The 16417-nt window shown below is 45.7% G+C and overlaps 1 protein-coding gene across 1 annotated transcript; it reads right to left on the reverse strand.

Moving 5' to 3' along the window:
* Positions 1 to 205: 205 nt before the first annotated feature.
* Positions 206 to 12972, reverse strand: SEC61G (SEC61 translocon subunit gamma). The gene is made up of 4 exons (XM_068236349.1): positions 12795 to 12972; positions 8435 to 8533; positions 3795 to 3897; positions 206 to 340 (listed from the first exon to the last, which is right to left on the reverse strand). Exons 2-4 carry the CDS (start codon positions 8526 to 8528, stop codon positions 331 to 333), a joined length of 207 nt encoding a protein of 68 aa, XP_068092450.1. The 5' UTR covers positions 8529 to 8533; positions 12795 to 12972; the 3' UTR covers positions 206 to 330.
* Between the last annotated feature and the right edge of the window lie 3445 nt (positions 12973 to 16417).

The raw sequence follows: 16417 nt of genomic DNA on the forward strand, positions 1-16417 counted from the left end.
ACAGATTTTATGGCCCATTTACGGTCAGATTGATTATTTCCAACATGTCCTATTTACTTTCCAATCAATTTCCTATTAAAGTTAATGGAAATTGATCGGAAAGCGATTCTGGTATGTTGGAAATAATCGATCTGACAGTAAATTGACCATAAAATCTCAGTGTGTACCCAGCATAAGTTTTGAGAAGAAAGAAAAAACACAAACATCTATTTTACATGTTTTATTACATGAACTTTGTTACATAAAAATATACAATAAACAAAAACAAGATCTTGTACATTAACACACAGGCGATGATGTCAATCCAAGCCAAAGTGTGAACCAGGGAAGTTAACTGCCACTGAAAATTGAAACAGAAAAAGTTGTTACATTCTTGTAGGCAAGAAAAAAAGAAACCCTTCACATTTTGTCAATTTTCTCTGTCAGATTTTCAATGAATCAGTCAGCAAATGCGGTGTGGTACAGTCAATTTTTATTTTCCTCCCCGATCGGCATTCTGAGTATCTATAACCATCACATCACCCTCCAATCTGTCATCTAAGGCAGCCCGCATCTGACTTCACAGTGCACACAGAGTAGCGTCACTGAACTCTGCAAGATGCTATAGAGAAGCAGAGCTGTCTGCAACCATTGTTACTGCTGCCACTTGGTGTCTTATTTGTAATGTAGCAGGCGCTCTGTATGTAGACACTGGGCGGCAGCAGAAGATTAGTTTCTTGCCAGCCATAAAATTGCATCTGCACAGAGGTGAGCAGCTGGTACTGGAAGGTAGTGTGGGAAGAATGGAAGGCTTAGGGAAGGGTAAAAGTGAGTGTGGGGAGGAGGGAAGGGTAAAAATGAGGCAAGGCAGATCAGAGTAGGAAAGCCTGGAGGTGACTGCCAGTAGATAAGGAAGCCCAGGTTGGGGACCTTTGAAACTGTATCCATTAGGCTGCAGTGCAGACAATATAACCGCAACTTGAAGCAATGGTGCTTTCACACGTTAGAGCAGTACTGTCCAACTGACAGCACATGGGCCGCATCCAGCCTGCCAGGACTTCCGTTGCAGCTCAGCAGCCGTTGGCTCAGCACCGTGCGCGTCTTTTCCACCTCCAGGGTCCCGGTAGGTAGAGCGGCAGCAAAGCAATCTTAGCTCATGCTGAACCGGCTAGACCAAGTGCTGAGATGATGCGGAGTGATACACACTCCAACCACATCACCCGGAACTCATTACTGGCCAGCTCAGCGTGGGACGGGAGATTTTCAGCTGGAGAGGCTACCCTAAAGAGTGGAGATCAGCGCTGGAGGAGTCACCACCCAGGTGAGTTTAGCACTTTCTGTTTTCAGGTTTCTGACTGACACCAGGGATATCAGGGGCACAGCAACACTCCTTATTAAAGGGGAACACTGCCTGGTGTGTTGATGGGGATTTTAATGCTGCCAGATCGTGTGCATTTTGTGGGAAAAAACAATGCCAGATCAGTATTTTTGGGGGAGGGGAGGCGGGAAATGCTGTCCGATTTGTATATTTTATCCCACTATTGGTACTGTGAAAACCTTATATAGAAATCAGCCCTCTACCATGTAAAATTCAGCCCTTCATGCCAATGAAGTTGGAAAGCACTGGCGCAGTGGATTCCATCAGAATACCGTGCATTACCGGACGACACGCGCGGTTGAGGTGCAAGCATACGTTTATGGACTTTATGCATGTCATCACACCGGTAACGTGCAATGCAACTTTTCAGCACCATTGTGTTGCAATTCTATTTTTTGTTGTGCATCACAAGTATAGTGTAATAGTACCCTAATGCAGTGTTCCCCAACCCTGTCCACAAGGCCCACCAACAGTGCATGATTTGTGGAAATCCACAGAGGTAGTTAATTCCTGCTGAGACACTAATTAACCCACTTGTGCATGTTTGTGGTTTTCTGCAAAATGTGCTGTTGGTGGGCGTTGAGGACAGGGTTGGGGAATTGTGCCCTAATGCAACCTTTACTGATGTTTTAAATGCTCGTAATTATTCACTTACCCATTATCTTAATCTTTCAGCATTTTTTTTTTTTTATTAAAAATGTAGCTAGCCTCTCTTTTAGTTTTGGCTGTCCGCACTCCACCCCCTGCCTTAGAGAAACAGTAGATGCTTTGCTCAGACATTAGCTGGCCACACAACCAAATCTCTTACTGGTGGCCACTGACTGGCTGCCAAGGCAGTATTTAGGAATCACCAGAATGCTCATTTCTGTAGAAGCTCAGCAGAAAGTTGTACATAAACATATGCACCACCAATGTGAACTCTTGGTAATTTTGCAATCAAAATGAAAGCCCTAAAGTTTTTTTGTTTTATATAATAAGTTATACAATTATAAAAATGTGCATAAAAAAAAAAAAAAAAAGTTATACAGAACTGCAAAAGCCAAGGGAGATTCAGTCCCTGCCTTAGGCGTTCCAGGCAACTTGTACTAGAATGCATGACAACTAAAGCTGCATACATATGAGAGATAAGTCTTTGGAACAAAAGATCTAAGACCGATCTGCAGATAACCTTTGTCTCTCGATCTTTCAAATCCATCTCTGCAGACAAATGATCATTTAAGGACAACAGAAGCAACAGGGCTATGGAGGCTGCCATTTTCATTTCCTTTTAAAGTGGACCTGAACTCAAAACTTACAGCAGATACAAATCCTTAAATAATTCTGCAGTGTTTCTACTGCCTGTTTTCATGGAAACAAACATTGTTAACATACTGCTTTCAAATTACCTTATCTGCTGTGCCAGTTACCTGACACGGGGAAGAGATTAAAATTACAATTTGTGATTAGACACATGAGGGGGAATTAGACAGACTAAACTATCTAAGTACATACAAAGCACATTTCTTTAAGTTTTCCTTCTGTGCTGTGCAAGAGTTCATTTCCACTTTAAGCTATACCAGTTGCTTGGCTATCCTTCTGATCCTCTGTCTCAGAACACTTTTAGGCCTGGTGCACACCAAAAACCGCTAGCAGATCCGCAAAATGCTAGCAGATTTTGAAACACTTTTTCTTATTTTTCTGTAGCGTTTCAGCTAGCGTTTTGCGGTTTTGTGTAGCGGTTTTGGTGTAGTAGATTTCATATATTGTTACAGTAAAGCTGTTACTGAACAGCTTCTGTAACAAAAATGCCGGCAAAACCGCTCTGAACAGGCGTTTTTCAGAGCAGTTTGCGTTTTTCCTATACTTAACATTGAGGCAGAAACGCATCCGAAATCCAAAAAATGCCTCACCCCGGGAGGATTAGTTTCAGCAAAACGCCTCCCACTCTGGTGTGCACCACCCCATTGAGATACATTGACCAAGCGGATCCGCAGCCGCAAGCGGCTGCAGAAACGCTGAAAAAGCCGCTCTGTGTGCACCAGCCCTTAGCCATAGATTCTGAACAAGCATGCAGCAGATCAGGTGTTTTACTGTCAGATCTGACAAGATTAGCTGCATGCTTGTTTCGTCTGTTATTCAGACACTACAGCAGCCAAATAGATCAGCAAGGCTGCCAGGCTACTGGTATGGTTTAAAAGCAAATAAACATGGCAGCCACCATATTATTTTCACTTCAGCTGTCCATTAAACAAGGTGTGTGATCTGCAGATATTTCTTAGAGCCTTTTATGCTCAGTGCATACATGCCTACCTGTTTTTTAATCTGTTTATTGTATTCAAAATTTGCTGGCCCTCATACTGCACGGAGGTGGTAAAATCAGTGACTGGCCAATCAAAATTGGTTGTGTGTACCAGGTTTTAGTCTTAATAGGACAAGAAAAGGGAAGGTGTATACTTACACAATAATATTATTGATGGGAATATGAATTAATTTGACAAAGAATCCAATAAATCCCATTATTGCGAATCCAATAGCAGTAGCCATGGCAATTTTCTGGAACTCTGCAACAAGAATGAGGAAATGGATCATTAAACACGACATGTTACTTAAATAATGAAAGCAATTTTTAAAACCTTTGGAATTGCCCATTTCAAACAAGGTGGCATGGAAAGTTCCTCCCCTTTCCTAATTACCATCTACATAATTCCTCAACTGATCTCAATTTGGCACTCCTCTAAGAACAGATTCGGGTAAAGAAAGAACCTACAGTCCCAATCTCGCTTTTTAACTGGGTACTACCCGTACTCACATTTGCTTATATTACCCACCAGCAGGATTGCACAAAATTAAGTTTATGAGGTCTGATCAATCATTGCATGGCCTGTACTTGTCCAGTAATAGGAAGTGCTTACTTTTACTGGGCATTAGTGCTCCCCGCCCGCGTCCCTTCCCTCCAAACAGCGTGAGGGAAGGGACGTGGGCTGGTATAGAGGAGGCGGGGGAGCGGCGCTGAATGGCACCACAAAGGTAAACAGCATGCTAGCGACAAGGTGCATGTCGCTAGCATGGCAGTTTTTATTACAGGGGACAGTAGAGCGCAGGTGGGGCCTGGGAGAACACTATACAGCAACAGAGGCTGGTGATAGTATGCACAACCAGCCTCTGTGCCCTACTAACATTATTAAATCCCCCGACTGAATGGAGGACCTTTGAGACTACGGACACCTCTGCAAGGCATTTTAAGGTAAATTTAAAGCACTGTGTGGTCACTTTTTACCCAGCTTTAAATATTCTTAAAAGTGGTCAGAAACTGACATAACGCTGGGAATACACGGGTCGATTTCGCTGCTCGATTCCGCACCTGATCGTTTTCCAAGCTCAATTCTGTAGGCGATTCGCTTATCCTCATTCGTTTTTTCTTATCTTTTCCCATTGTCCTCCATGCAGAATTGAGCATGGAAACGATCGGGCGCGAGATCAGACATGTCGAAAATTATCTATTGAGCCCTCTAAATGGCACAGAATCGAGCCGTGTATACCCAGCATAACATTCAATAAAATTGTGTTTTCCTAATTTGTATTACTCATAGTTATCAAATTTGATTTTGTGCACAAGTAATATTGTCTGTCTACAAATTATAAGTTTCCAAAGTGTAGTTTATCTTGCCCTGAAAGCTGCCTTTGCATTTTATTCTTTTTCTAAAATAACTGCTTTTTATTATATATTAAAATCTTCTAATGAGCTGTTCTCAGTTCTGTGTGTGCCTGAAGCAGAGACAGTTTCTCAGATGTTCGTTTACATTCCAGTATTGATACATTTGTGTTTAACAAGTGTAAAAAAAAAAAAAAAATACTGTTATCTCCAATTTGGATACAGATTTGAAGCTGAAAAATAATAAAGTGCTTTTTTTAACCATTTCAGTGATGTTCTGCTAGAAATGTTTTCTGGGATAGTAGCTTTAAATCTGTAAGGAATCATTTCGAGCCAAGAAGAAAAGCTGGCTTTCAGACCACTTTAAGGCCAGTGACACACCAGGACGTTGCGTTTAGGGGGACGTTATAGGGCACATAACGTGCCCTTAACGCAACGCCTGGTGCTCTCTGGTGTGGACGTCGGAGTGAGCCGCGTTGTGCAGCTCACTCTGGCATCCGTGATGCGTACTCTTGGACGCATGCGGCATCACGTGGTCCCGCCCGGCCAATCGCCGCACAGAGTGGCCGCTCCAGGAAGTAAACACTGCACGTCACTGAGTGCAGTGAATATTAATTAGCCATGTGCCCGGCCGCTCTCCCCTCCTCCCCAACATGACTGAGCATGTGCAAACAGTCTAACGCGGCTTAACCGCCTAGAACGCACAGCATGCAGAACTTTGCTGCGTTACAATGTAACGCAACGTGGGCAGTGTGAACAGCCCACTTGTGTTACATTGCTGTGCGTTGGGGGAGCGTTACAGGCTGCACTAACGTGCGCCTGTAACGTCCCTGTGTGCAAGAAGCCTAAATGGAACCTAAACTGAGAGAGAGGTATGGAGGTTTCCTTTTAACCACTTCCATACCATGAAATTGTGTGCTGATCTGTGCTGCGTGAGCTCTCCAGCCCACAGCACAGATCAGATAGCAGCCAGGCTGATCAGACTTCCCCCCCCCCCCTTTTTTCCCCACTAGGAGGATGTCCTGCTGGGGGGGTCTGATCGCCGCCGGCTGCTTGCGCTTGCGGGGGGGGCTCTTCAAAGCCCCCTCCGCAGCGCCTCCTGGCCTCCTTCCCTCCCTCTCCCTCCCCCTGTGAGCGGAGCAGGACGGATTTCCGTCCTGTGCCTGATGGGATAGGCTTTAGCCTATCAGATGCCGGCGATCCCCGGCCAATCAGAGGCCGGGGATCACCGATCTCCTCTACGGCGCTGCAGCGCCGTATACATGTAAACACCGGGGAAGGTCTTCCCCGTGTGTTTACAATTACCCTGCGAGCCGCCGATCGGCTCGCAGGGTGTTCATGGAGACACCCTCCGTGAACTGACATGGACCGGCCGCTCATACGAGCGGCCGTTTCCATGGTATACACTTCAGGATTCAGGGGCGTATATATACGCACCGAGAATCCGGAAGTGGTTAAACAATACCAGTTGCCTGGCAGTTCTGCTGATTTCTTTGGCTACAGTAGTGGGTGAATCACAGACCTGAAACAAGCATGCAGCTAATTCTGTCTGACTTCAGTCAGAGCACCTGATCTGCATGCTTGTTGAGGGGCTGTGGCTTAAAGTATTAGATACACAAGACCAGCAGGAAAGTCAGGCAACTGGTATTCTTTTAAAAAGGAAAAATCCATATCCTTCTCAGTTTAGGTCTCCTTTAAAGGGAAGGTTCAGGGACGCTGCAAAAAAATTAAAATCCACATCCACTTACCTGGGGCTTCCTCCAGCCTGTGGCTGGCAGGAGGTGCCCTCGGCGCCGCTCCGCAGGCTCCCGGTGGTCTCCGGTGGCCGACCTGACCAGGCCTCTTCTGCGTTCCATTGTGCATTCCACGCCGGCGCGCTGACATCATCAGACGTCCTCCGGGCTGTACTGCGCAGGCTCAGTAGTTCTGAGCCACCGGGAGCGGCACCGAGGGCACCTCCTGCCTGCCACAGGCTGGAGGAAGCCCCAGGTAAGTGGATGTGGATTTTTATTTATTTTTTTGCAGCGTCCCTGAACCTTCCCTTTAGGGCCTGTTTCCACTACACGCAGATTCTGCATGCAGAAAACTGACTCCAATGAATGCCTATGGGAAATGTGCATCAGAAAAATCACGTTCAGTTGAAACAGGCCCATAGGCATTCATTGGAGTCAGTTTTCTGCATGCAGAATCTGCGTGTAGTGGAAACAGGCCCTTAAAGGAGGGATATGGAGGGTGACATTTTGCTACATTTAAACAATGAAAATTGCCTGGCTGTCCTGCTGATCCTCTGCCTCCAATACTTTTAGCCATTGACCCGAAACAAGTATGAAGATCAAATGGTTGCATAGTGGATAGCACACTCGCCTTGCAGCGCTCGTTTCGAATTCCAGCCAGGGCACTATCTGCACGGAGTTTGTATGTTCTCCCAACGTCTGTGTGGGTTTTCCCCTCCATATCCCAAACACATACAGATAAGTTTTTTGGTTTCCACTTAAATTCGCCCTATACTACAATGCACATGTGACTATGGTAGGGATTATATTGTGAGCTCCTTTGGGGGGACAGTTAGTAAAAAAAGGTTATATACACTTTGTAAAAAGATACAGAAGATGTCAGCGCTGCATAAATACCAAATAATAATGTTTCTGTATTAAGTCTGACTGGATTAGCCACATCCTTCAGATGTATGATTCAGACACTATTGCTACCAAAGAGTTCAGTAGGATGCCATGCAACTGGTATTGTTTAAAAGGAAATAAATATGGCAGCCTCCATATCTCCGTCAGTTCAAGTGTACTTCAAGTGGCAGGGTCGAGGCACAATGCTAAATTATACATGAAAGTCTGTGGCCCTGGAAGAAGGTGTTGATTCTTCACGTCCCCTAGCTGCGTTAATACTAATTTTAAGAACAACTTAAACTATGGACAATAAAACTATATTGTTTATGGTGAAATATAACCCATACAATTATTGCCAAATATTCAATGCAATATGCCGAACACAAAGAGATCAGTTTAAAGATACACTTGGGGGGGGGGGGGGGGGGGGGGAGATGATATAATGAATTAGTTGTGTAGTACGGATAATTACTAGAACATTAGTAGCAAAGAAAATACTGAAGTCATTTTTAGGTGTATAGTTTTTTTTTATAACTTTGCAACACCAATATTTGCAGTTTACACACTACTCAGCATTCTAAATCATTTTACAAAGCAGGCTACTGAACTTTTGAACTGCCCTTGGCAGAGAAAAAGACAGCGCTCTCTGCGACTTTGAAAGCTGGGGAGTTCAGGGGCTCTTTTGTATAGATAACAACTGGAGTTTCTCAACTCTTCCTGAACTGGAAATAATATTAGACTTATGTCCTAATGTTTTATTTCTTAGCTGTACAACACATACAAATCGTATCAATTTTTTTCTTCAGTGCCTCTAACAATATTTCTTACCTTTCCTATCTGGCTTGGTACATCTTTTAACAAGTCTGATGGAATCTTTCACAAACTGGCGGCTGGGTTCAACAAATTGCATTACCTGGTCCATGGTGCCTAGCAGAAAAGGAAAAAAAAATGAATATTACTGTATATAATAAACAAGTTAAGCTTAGCTTCTGTTCTGCTATAAATAATGCATTGATTTGGCTACAGATGTGCCTACAATAGTTCAACCCTGGGCTACAGGTAGGAAGTACATATATTCCCGTATGGTCTATCTAGTTTAAAGTACACTACAGAAAGGCCAAAAATGTGCCATGGTTGTGTACAATCTGTCAAGAATCAAACCTTGAAGCACCAATATTGGTACCTTAGAAGTAGGGACAGTCACGGCGAGGGAAACCATGTTAGCCTGTGTGACAAAAGATGACACCAGTAGCCAAATGGTGCAGTAAATGTAAGATTAAATTAGCTCAATATTACAAGAGTAGTTATACTCACAAAGGTGAGTTGCAGAACCTGCAACCACCGTATATCACCTATGGTGAAAACATCATTCCTTCGTAGTACTCCAGGTCCTGCCAGACCCAGGTGGTCACTCTCCTGGGGTCCTTACTAGCTTTGGATGGCACCACACTAGTGGGAAGGACACCATCAAAGGAGGTGTAGTGGGTAATGAAGAAGGGTGGAGACACCCAAAAATAAATATTTCCCAGAGTATATGTTGATAAAGACAAATAAATACATGAGGTATCTTACCTCTCCAGATGAACCAACCCAGAAAAATAAGGGTTTAGATCAGGCAAAGTTTATTCAAGCACAATTTAAAAAAAAGACAACGTGTTCCTTTATAAAAAAACATATACTCTGAAAGAGGATGCATCCGCCCTTCTTCATATTGGTACCTTACACATTAATGTGTATGAAGACTCAAACTGCTAAGTTTCACTGTATGCTTAATGAGAGCCCAATGTGGGCAAAAAAAGTAGGCTACCTGATCCGCAGGGCTGAACGGATCAGGTAGCCACAAAAACGCTGCTCCTGTGGGCTGCAATAGCTCACTTGTCACGACACTGCACTGAGAGACTGTTGAGAGACATGCAGGGAGTCGGGGGGCGCGACAGGAGGCGCGGCCAGGGGAGAGAGCTGCCCGATGGCAGCTCAAGAAACCCTGTATGAACACCCCCGACAGGCATAAATAGGGAATTTCTCTTCCCGCTGTTTACCTCCAAGTTAGCAACAAATCTTGTCTCTAAACTCGGGGGGCTATAGCGCGGCAGTTAGGGGACACAGAGCCATTTTATTAGGCAGAGAACATGGCTCTGTGTCCCATCTGCCCCCCCGGAGATCCAACTCAGGTACTCTTTAACAAGTGACACCTATGCTAACCTAGAAATAAAAAAAAATAAAAAAATAAAAAAAAAAAACACATATACACAAGTAGATCAATACTACTTCTACTTACATAACAGATGTATTGTGCTATCCACATAATGATTCCTGTTAATTTTACAAAGGAAAAGCAGGAAATCCTATTCTAGGCAGTGGCCATCTTGCCGAGCTAATGCTGACATATCCTCCCTGACTCTTGTTTCCCCCCCTCCCTTCTCTTGCTCATTGTGTATTCATTAGCTGCACTCCTCCCAGAGTCTTCAGACACTCCCACTGAGGTGTATACTAACAACTGCACTGGGTTTTTTTATTTACACATCCAATCACTGAGTCACCTCAGCCTTGCTTGTAAACACAAGTGATCAGAGGGTGTTTCTGATAAGCAGCAGGGCAAGGAAATCAATGGAAGAGGAGGAATATATTATAGATAAAAAGAACTCCCAGCATTCATCTTTTTGGCACTAGGGCCAGTGCTCCTAAAGTATGTGAAAAATCCAAACCATAACGGGAGAAAAAGTTTTGCAAGTTTTGGATGCAGGATTAGCATCTTTATCACTTAATACACTTAGACCAATTGCTGTTGAAATTTGATTTTTATGGTGACAATACCACTTTAAAATTGAATTTTCGTGGGGAGCTCTGCACAAGTCATTATCTGGAAAATGTTTTCTCTCTCGAATTACAGAAATGGGCAAGTACAGATTACAAAATGGCTAGCCGGACATACTATTATTAAATATAGATATTGCTATATAAGCAGTTATCGATGGTCCACTGTAGATATAACTAGCCTTGTGCTTTCTACCAAGATTGCTACATCAATTGTGCCTAAAAAGTAAAGCCTCTAATAATAATTATCTGACAAGAAAATAATTCTACATAGTCTAGGGTCAGAATCTAGTGCGCATCTTGGCTATGTTCAGCCTGAGGTGCTGTATCAGACAATCCAATCACATTGCTAATGTAATAGCCGTATATTGTAATGGTACGTTCATATTGATGCATTAGCAGTGTAATCAAATCTGTCGGCATAACATGAGGCATGCTATGTGGTATAAGCAGGGCTGAGGAGTCACAGCAATTTTGGGTACCTGGAGTCGGAGGTTTTAACCACTTAAGGACCAGGGGATTTTTGATTGATCTGTGCTGCGTGGGCTCTCCAGCCCGCAGGTTACATACCAAGAGTGGGTTCACCTATTGGTTCATGCTGGTGGTGGTGAGTTGGAGGTGGGGGTGTTGGGCATCAGTTGGGGCTTGCGACGGCCGTTTCGCGTCCTTGCAGACGCTTGGTCACGCTGCGCTCCAGTCAAGGGATGGAGCGCAGCGTGACCAAGCGTCTTCAAGGACGCGAAACGGCCGTCGCAAGCCCCAACTGATGCCCGACACCCCCACCTCACCACTACCAGCATGAACCAATAGGTGAACCCACGATGATACAAGTAATGCAATAAAGTAAAGGGCGGAAGGTGCCCGGATGTTTTCTTTCTCTTCCTGGTCATAGCTGCAGTTTCTTTCTCAATCCTGAATCCGATGTGCACACGTCCAAGCAAGCCAGACATCAAGGGTTAACGGAGGAATGGTGAGATAGAATGTTTTCCTTGTGATCATTTACGTTTTTCTGCATGCAGTGACTTGAACATGGGGAGTGCCACTCTACAAGCACTTTATCTACATTGAAAACTCTCCAGCCCGCAGCACAGATCAGAATTTAGGCAGGGCGATCAGGCTTCCCCTTTTTCCCCCCACTAGGGGGATGTCCTGCTGGGGGGGGGGGGTCTGATCGCCGCTGCTCTGTGTGGCAAAACGGGGGGCTCCTCAAAGCCCCCCTCCGCAGCGATTTTCCGCCTCCCTCTCCCTCTGGCTGTGGGCGGCACAGGATGGTGATCTGTCCTGTACCGCCTCTGATAGGCTTCAGAGGCCGGGGATCGCCGATCTCCTTTACAGCGCTGCTGCGCAGCAGTGCCGTGCGATGTAAACACCAGGGATATCTTCCCCGCGCGTTTACATTTAGCCTGCGAGCCACGATCGGAGGCTCGCAGGCTGTTCACGGACACCCTCGTGAACTGACATGGAACGGGCGCTCGTTCCATGGAAATACCACTTCGACCTGCCGACGCCTATCGGCGTTAGGCGGTCGTTATTTAATAAAGTGAGGAGTCGGAGTCAGGTGATTTTTTTAAAACCAAATCCACAGCTTTTGTAAAAATTAGACTAAGGAGTCAGAGTCATTTTGGGTACCTGGAGTCGGAGGTTTTATAAGCTGAAGAGTCAGAAGATTTTTGTACCGACTCCACAGCCCTGGGTATAAGACAATGTTTGCATTCACAGTTAAACATACTTTCACTGACTGTATGCATCGCAACACATACATAACATGACTTTTCTCATCCATTGCGATCCTGTTTTACACAGGGCATGCAATGCCCTAGCCTAGTGTAAACCTAGCTTTTAACTAAGCCTCCCTACCCTTTCCTCTAGCTAGATGAGCCATTTTTTTTAAAACCTCCTGAATACCTTTATTATGACTGAAACACCGAAGGTTACGTGACCGCTGACCATTTGTGCCTTTCTCCCCAAGTTCACCAAAACCACTCTCTTTCTAGGGGGTACTCACATATTTTATAAGGAAAAAAAAAACAAAACAAAAACCCACACACTAAACCAGGGGCATTCAAATAGTAATAATAAAACAGCAGACTGGAAAGTGGCTTAAAATCGTTCTCCTCTCCTATTGGTTATATCTTTCAATATACTCTCCCCAATTCTTAAACACAAACGACTTTTCCTCTCCATTTTTAACTCTGGCAAGAAAGGAACACTTGTGTTTAGCTAATACGATCATTACTGCTTTTATGATTACCCAGTAAAAACATCTGCCGGTGTGGTACACATTACAATACACAGTCATACGGACAACACGATACTTGACATGCCGCTCTTACATTACACTGTGATCTGTACACAGATCATGAACTGTACATACCGGCTACTGGAGGGACGCTGCTTTCCGCTCGGCCTGTGCTCACTTGTACACGTCGCACTCAGTCTCTGCAGCTCTGACTTCTATAACTGACGTCACCGGATAGCTGATCCCACTTGTCCAATCCTCGATAACTACGTCTACGCATAAGGTGTAGGAAGCATTGCGATAGACACTTGTCATGCCAGCTATTGCAGCCTCTCAGATTTTGCAGCCCCGCATGCGCAGTAGGAGCCTGCGCCCCATTACATTGTGCAGCCACGTGTGAAACATCCTAAATATCTCCACTTCCGCACCACGTACACCCCCGAAATTTGCAGGGGAGGGAGGGGACCCCCACATCTAGCTCTGTGCCGAATTGCAGCCGCCGAGCCCCGCTGGTTCCCGAGACTGATTGCAGCAAACCTATCTCGGGAACTACCGGGGCTAGGGGGCTGCAATTCGACACAGAGCTGGATCTGTGGGTCCCCTCCCTCCCCTGAAAATTTCGGGAGTGTACGTGGTGCGGAAGCGGAGATATTTCAGCTAAATAATGTCTAACTTCCCACTGAGCATGCGCGATACTCAGTGAGGAAGGCTGCTTCCGGGCTGCAATATCTGACATTACACCCTCCCTCTGCTCCCTCTGTCTCGATTGTATCTACGTAGTAAGGGGCAGTTACGTAGAATGAAAGACGCCGCGTTGGCATTTTTTTCTTTGTGCAACTTTATTGTTCTAGATTGCCGCGGAACCGCTGCAGATTATCCTGTGCTCTAGTTTTGTTATGTGTTTCGTTTCAAATAAAGCGCAGCAAAAGGCTGAACTCTGAACAAAAAGAGATTATTTTGGGAAAAAAATTTAATCTGTGTCAGAGTATATGAAATATGTGGGATTAAAGTGTAAAATATTGTAATCGTGTAGGAGATGGTTTAGCGGAGGTGACCCACAGAAGGTACAGTGACCAGATTTTTAGTGGGCCAACCTGGGACACGGGGTGGGGGTAGGGGGGCCAATAAGCGACATTACGAAAGTGTGGCAAAAATGGGCGTGGCCATGACGTCACATGGGTGGGGCCAACTTATATAATGGTGTAACAGTATGGCTGCGGGCCAGAATTTCTTCCCAAAACAGGCAAAGTGACCTTTAGGGCCCGTTTCCACTTCTTAGTGATGCGAATGCGGCTACCTAGCCGCATCGCATCACCTCCGCCGCCGGCCGCATCACTTCTGCATCTCCCGATGCGGAAGTGACATGAAGAGATAGGATGCGAGTGCGGGCGGATGCGGCCGTGCGAGAATCTGCAGCATGCACGCAGTGGAAACTCTTCCATTGCCGTGCATGTGTTTCAGGACACCTGCGGTGCGATGCGGCTATGTAGCATCGCACCGCAGGTAGCATCGCCGCTCCTAGTGGAAACGGACCCTAAGGGTAATTAGTCATTGTTTCCCAAACACATAAGAAAGCAGAGTGTCCACTATGATGTGGTAAAACAGGAGATTTGCATCATGGAAGTGCAGAAGATAAATCTGCATAAACTTTTTGATGCTTTTTATTAGCATACCATTTAGTAATCATGAGTCCCCAAAATGTCAAATGCTGCAGAAATAACCCCAAATTCGCAATGCTGCTAACTGACCATCAAGTAATAAGTGTAGAAACTGTTACCTCCGACACATTAAATGCAACAATGCATTAAATGCAACAATCATTACCTCCGACACATAAAATGCAACAACCCTTACCTCCGACACATGAAATGCAACAACTATTACCTCCGTCACATGACATGTAACAACCATTCATCAATGGTAGTTCAAAGCGCTCTGGTATCCTATACAGACATACATAGGGTCTTGATTCACAAAGCGGTGCTAACAGTTAGCACGCTGGTGAAAAGCCCTTTATCACGCCTAAACTCAGTTTAGGCGTGATAAGTTTAGGCGTGATAACTATAGCACTATGTACTTCGCATAGAGTTTAATGGCGCTGCTTTGCGTGCAGGACTTTGCGCGTGATCTAAACTTATCTAAACTTATCACGCCTAAACTTATCATGCATAAACTTATCACGCCTAAACTGGCTTTTCACCAGCGTGGTGCAATGGTTATCACGCCTAAAGTCTCTAACTGGGTTAGCACCTCTTAGTGAATAAAGCCCATAGAGTGCGCTATCAGCTAAGTTTAGCAAATTATTTACATGAACATATATCTACAGTCCAGCGCACATCCCTAAAAACAGTTCACTCCTTAGTCCATTATTGCACAAATACAATCCAAGGTATGCAAATTTCTCCGGTGCCGCTTTCTCCTCAGTGCTTCACCACCAAAAACACCCAACAGGAAACGCACTCACCGAATGCAATGTGACCACTGTGAGACTCGTCAAATAGCACTCTGTTCCAGGATGCCCCAGCACTTCAGGTCCTGGTTTCACTGCCACTGTACATATTCCAGTTGTCCATGCACCTCAAATTAAAAGCCTCCCATAGCGTAAATCAGTTAAAAACACTTAAACTTTATTAAAATTTTCCACTCACATGTCATTAGATGTCAGCAAGCATAGAGTTTTATCCACGGGCTCTCCCCCGTTAGCCAAGCCGGGCTATGCCGCGTTCTGTCTTAATCCGCGTGTACTGCCATCAGGCACTAGGTGGGTAGCAGCCAGAGGGTGACAGTGACGAGATGAAGGGAGGGTGACAGACACTAGGTGGGTAGGAGCCAGAGGATGACAGTGACGAGATGAAGGGAGGGTGACAGACACTAGGTGGGTAGGAGCCAGAGGGTGACTCTGACTGGGTGGTGGGGAGGGTGACTGACACTAGATGGGTAGGAGCCAGAGGGTGACACTGACTGGGTGGGGGAGGGTGACAGACACTAGGTGGTTAGCAGCCGGAGGGTGACACTGTCTGGGTGGGGGAGGATAACAGACACTAGGTGGGTAGGAGCCGGAGGGTGACACTGACTGGGTGGGTGACAGACACTAGATGGGTAGGAGCCGGAGGGTGACACTGGCTGGGTGGGTGACACAGACACTAGGTGGGTAGGAGTCGGAGGGTGACACTGACTGGGTGGGTGACACAGACACTAGGTGGGTAGGAGCCAGAGGGAGACACTGATTTGGTGGGTGACACAGACATTAGGTGGGTAGGAGCCGGAGGGTGACACTGACTGGGTGGGGGAGGGGGACAGACACTAGGTGGGTAGGAGCCGGAGGGTGACACTGACTGGGTGGGGGAGGGTGACACTGACTGGGTGGGGGAGGGTGACAGGCACTAGATGGGTAGGAGCCGGAGGGTGACACTGACTGGGTGGGGGAGGGGGACAGACACTAGGTGGGTAGGAGCTGGAGGGTGACAGTGACTGGGTGGGGGAGGGTGACAGACACTATAATGGCAATAATAATAATGGCAGTATTTGTATAGCGCCTTTCTCCTGTCGGACACAAAGCGCTTGCGAGGCAATAATAATAATGGCAGTATTTGTATAGCGCCTTTCTCCTTACTGAACAGGCAGAGCCGAGATTTGAACCCAGGTCTCCCGTGTCAGAGGCAGAGCCCTTAACCATTACACTATCCAGCCACTGGGTGGGTAGGAGCCAGAGGGTGACACTGACTGGGTGGGGGAGAGTGACAGACACTAGGTGGGTA

The sequence above is a fragment of the Hyperolius riggenbachi genome, chromosome 5 (genome assembly GCF_040937935.1).
Source record: "Hyperolius riggenbachi isolate aHypRig1 chromosome 5, aHypRig1.pri, whole genome shotgun sequence".
NCBI classification, from domain to species: Eukaryota; Metazoa; Chordata; class Amphibia; order Anura; family Hyperoliidae; genus Hyperolius; species Hyperolius riggenbachi.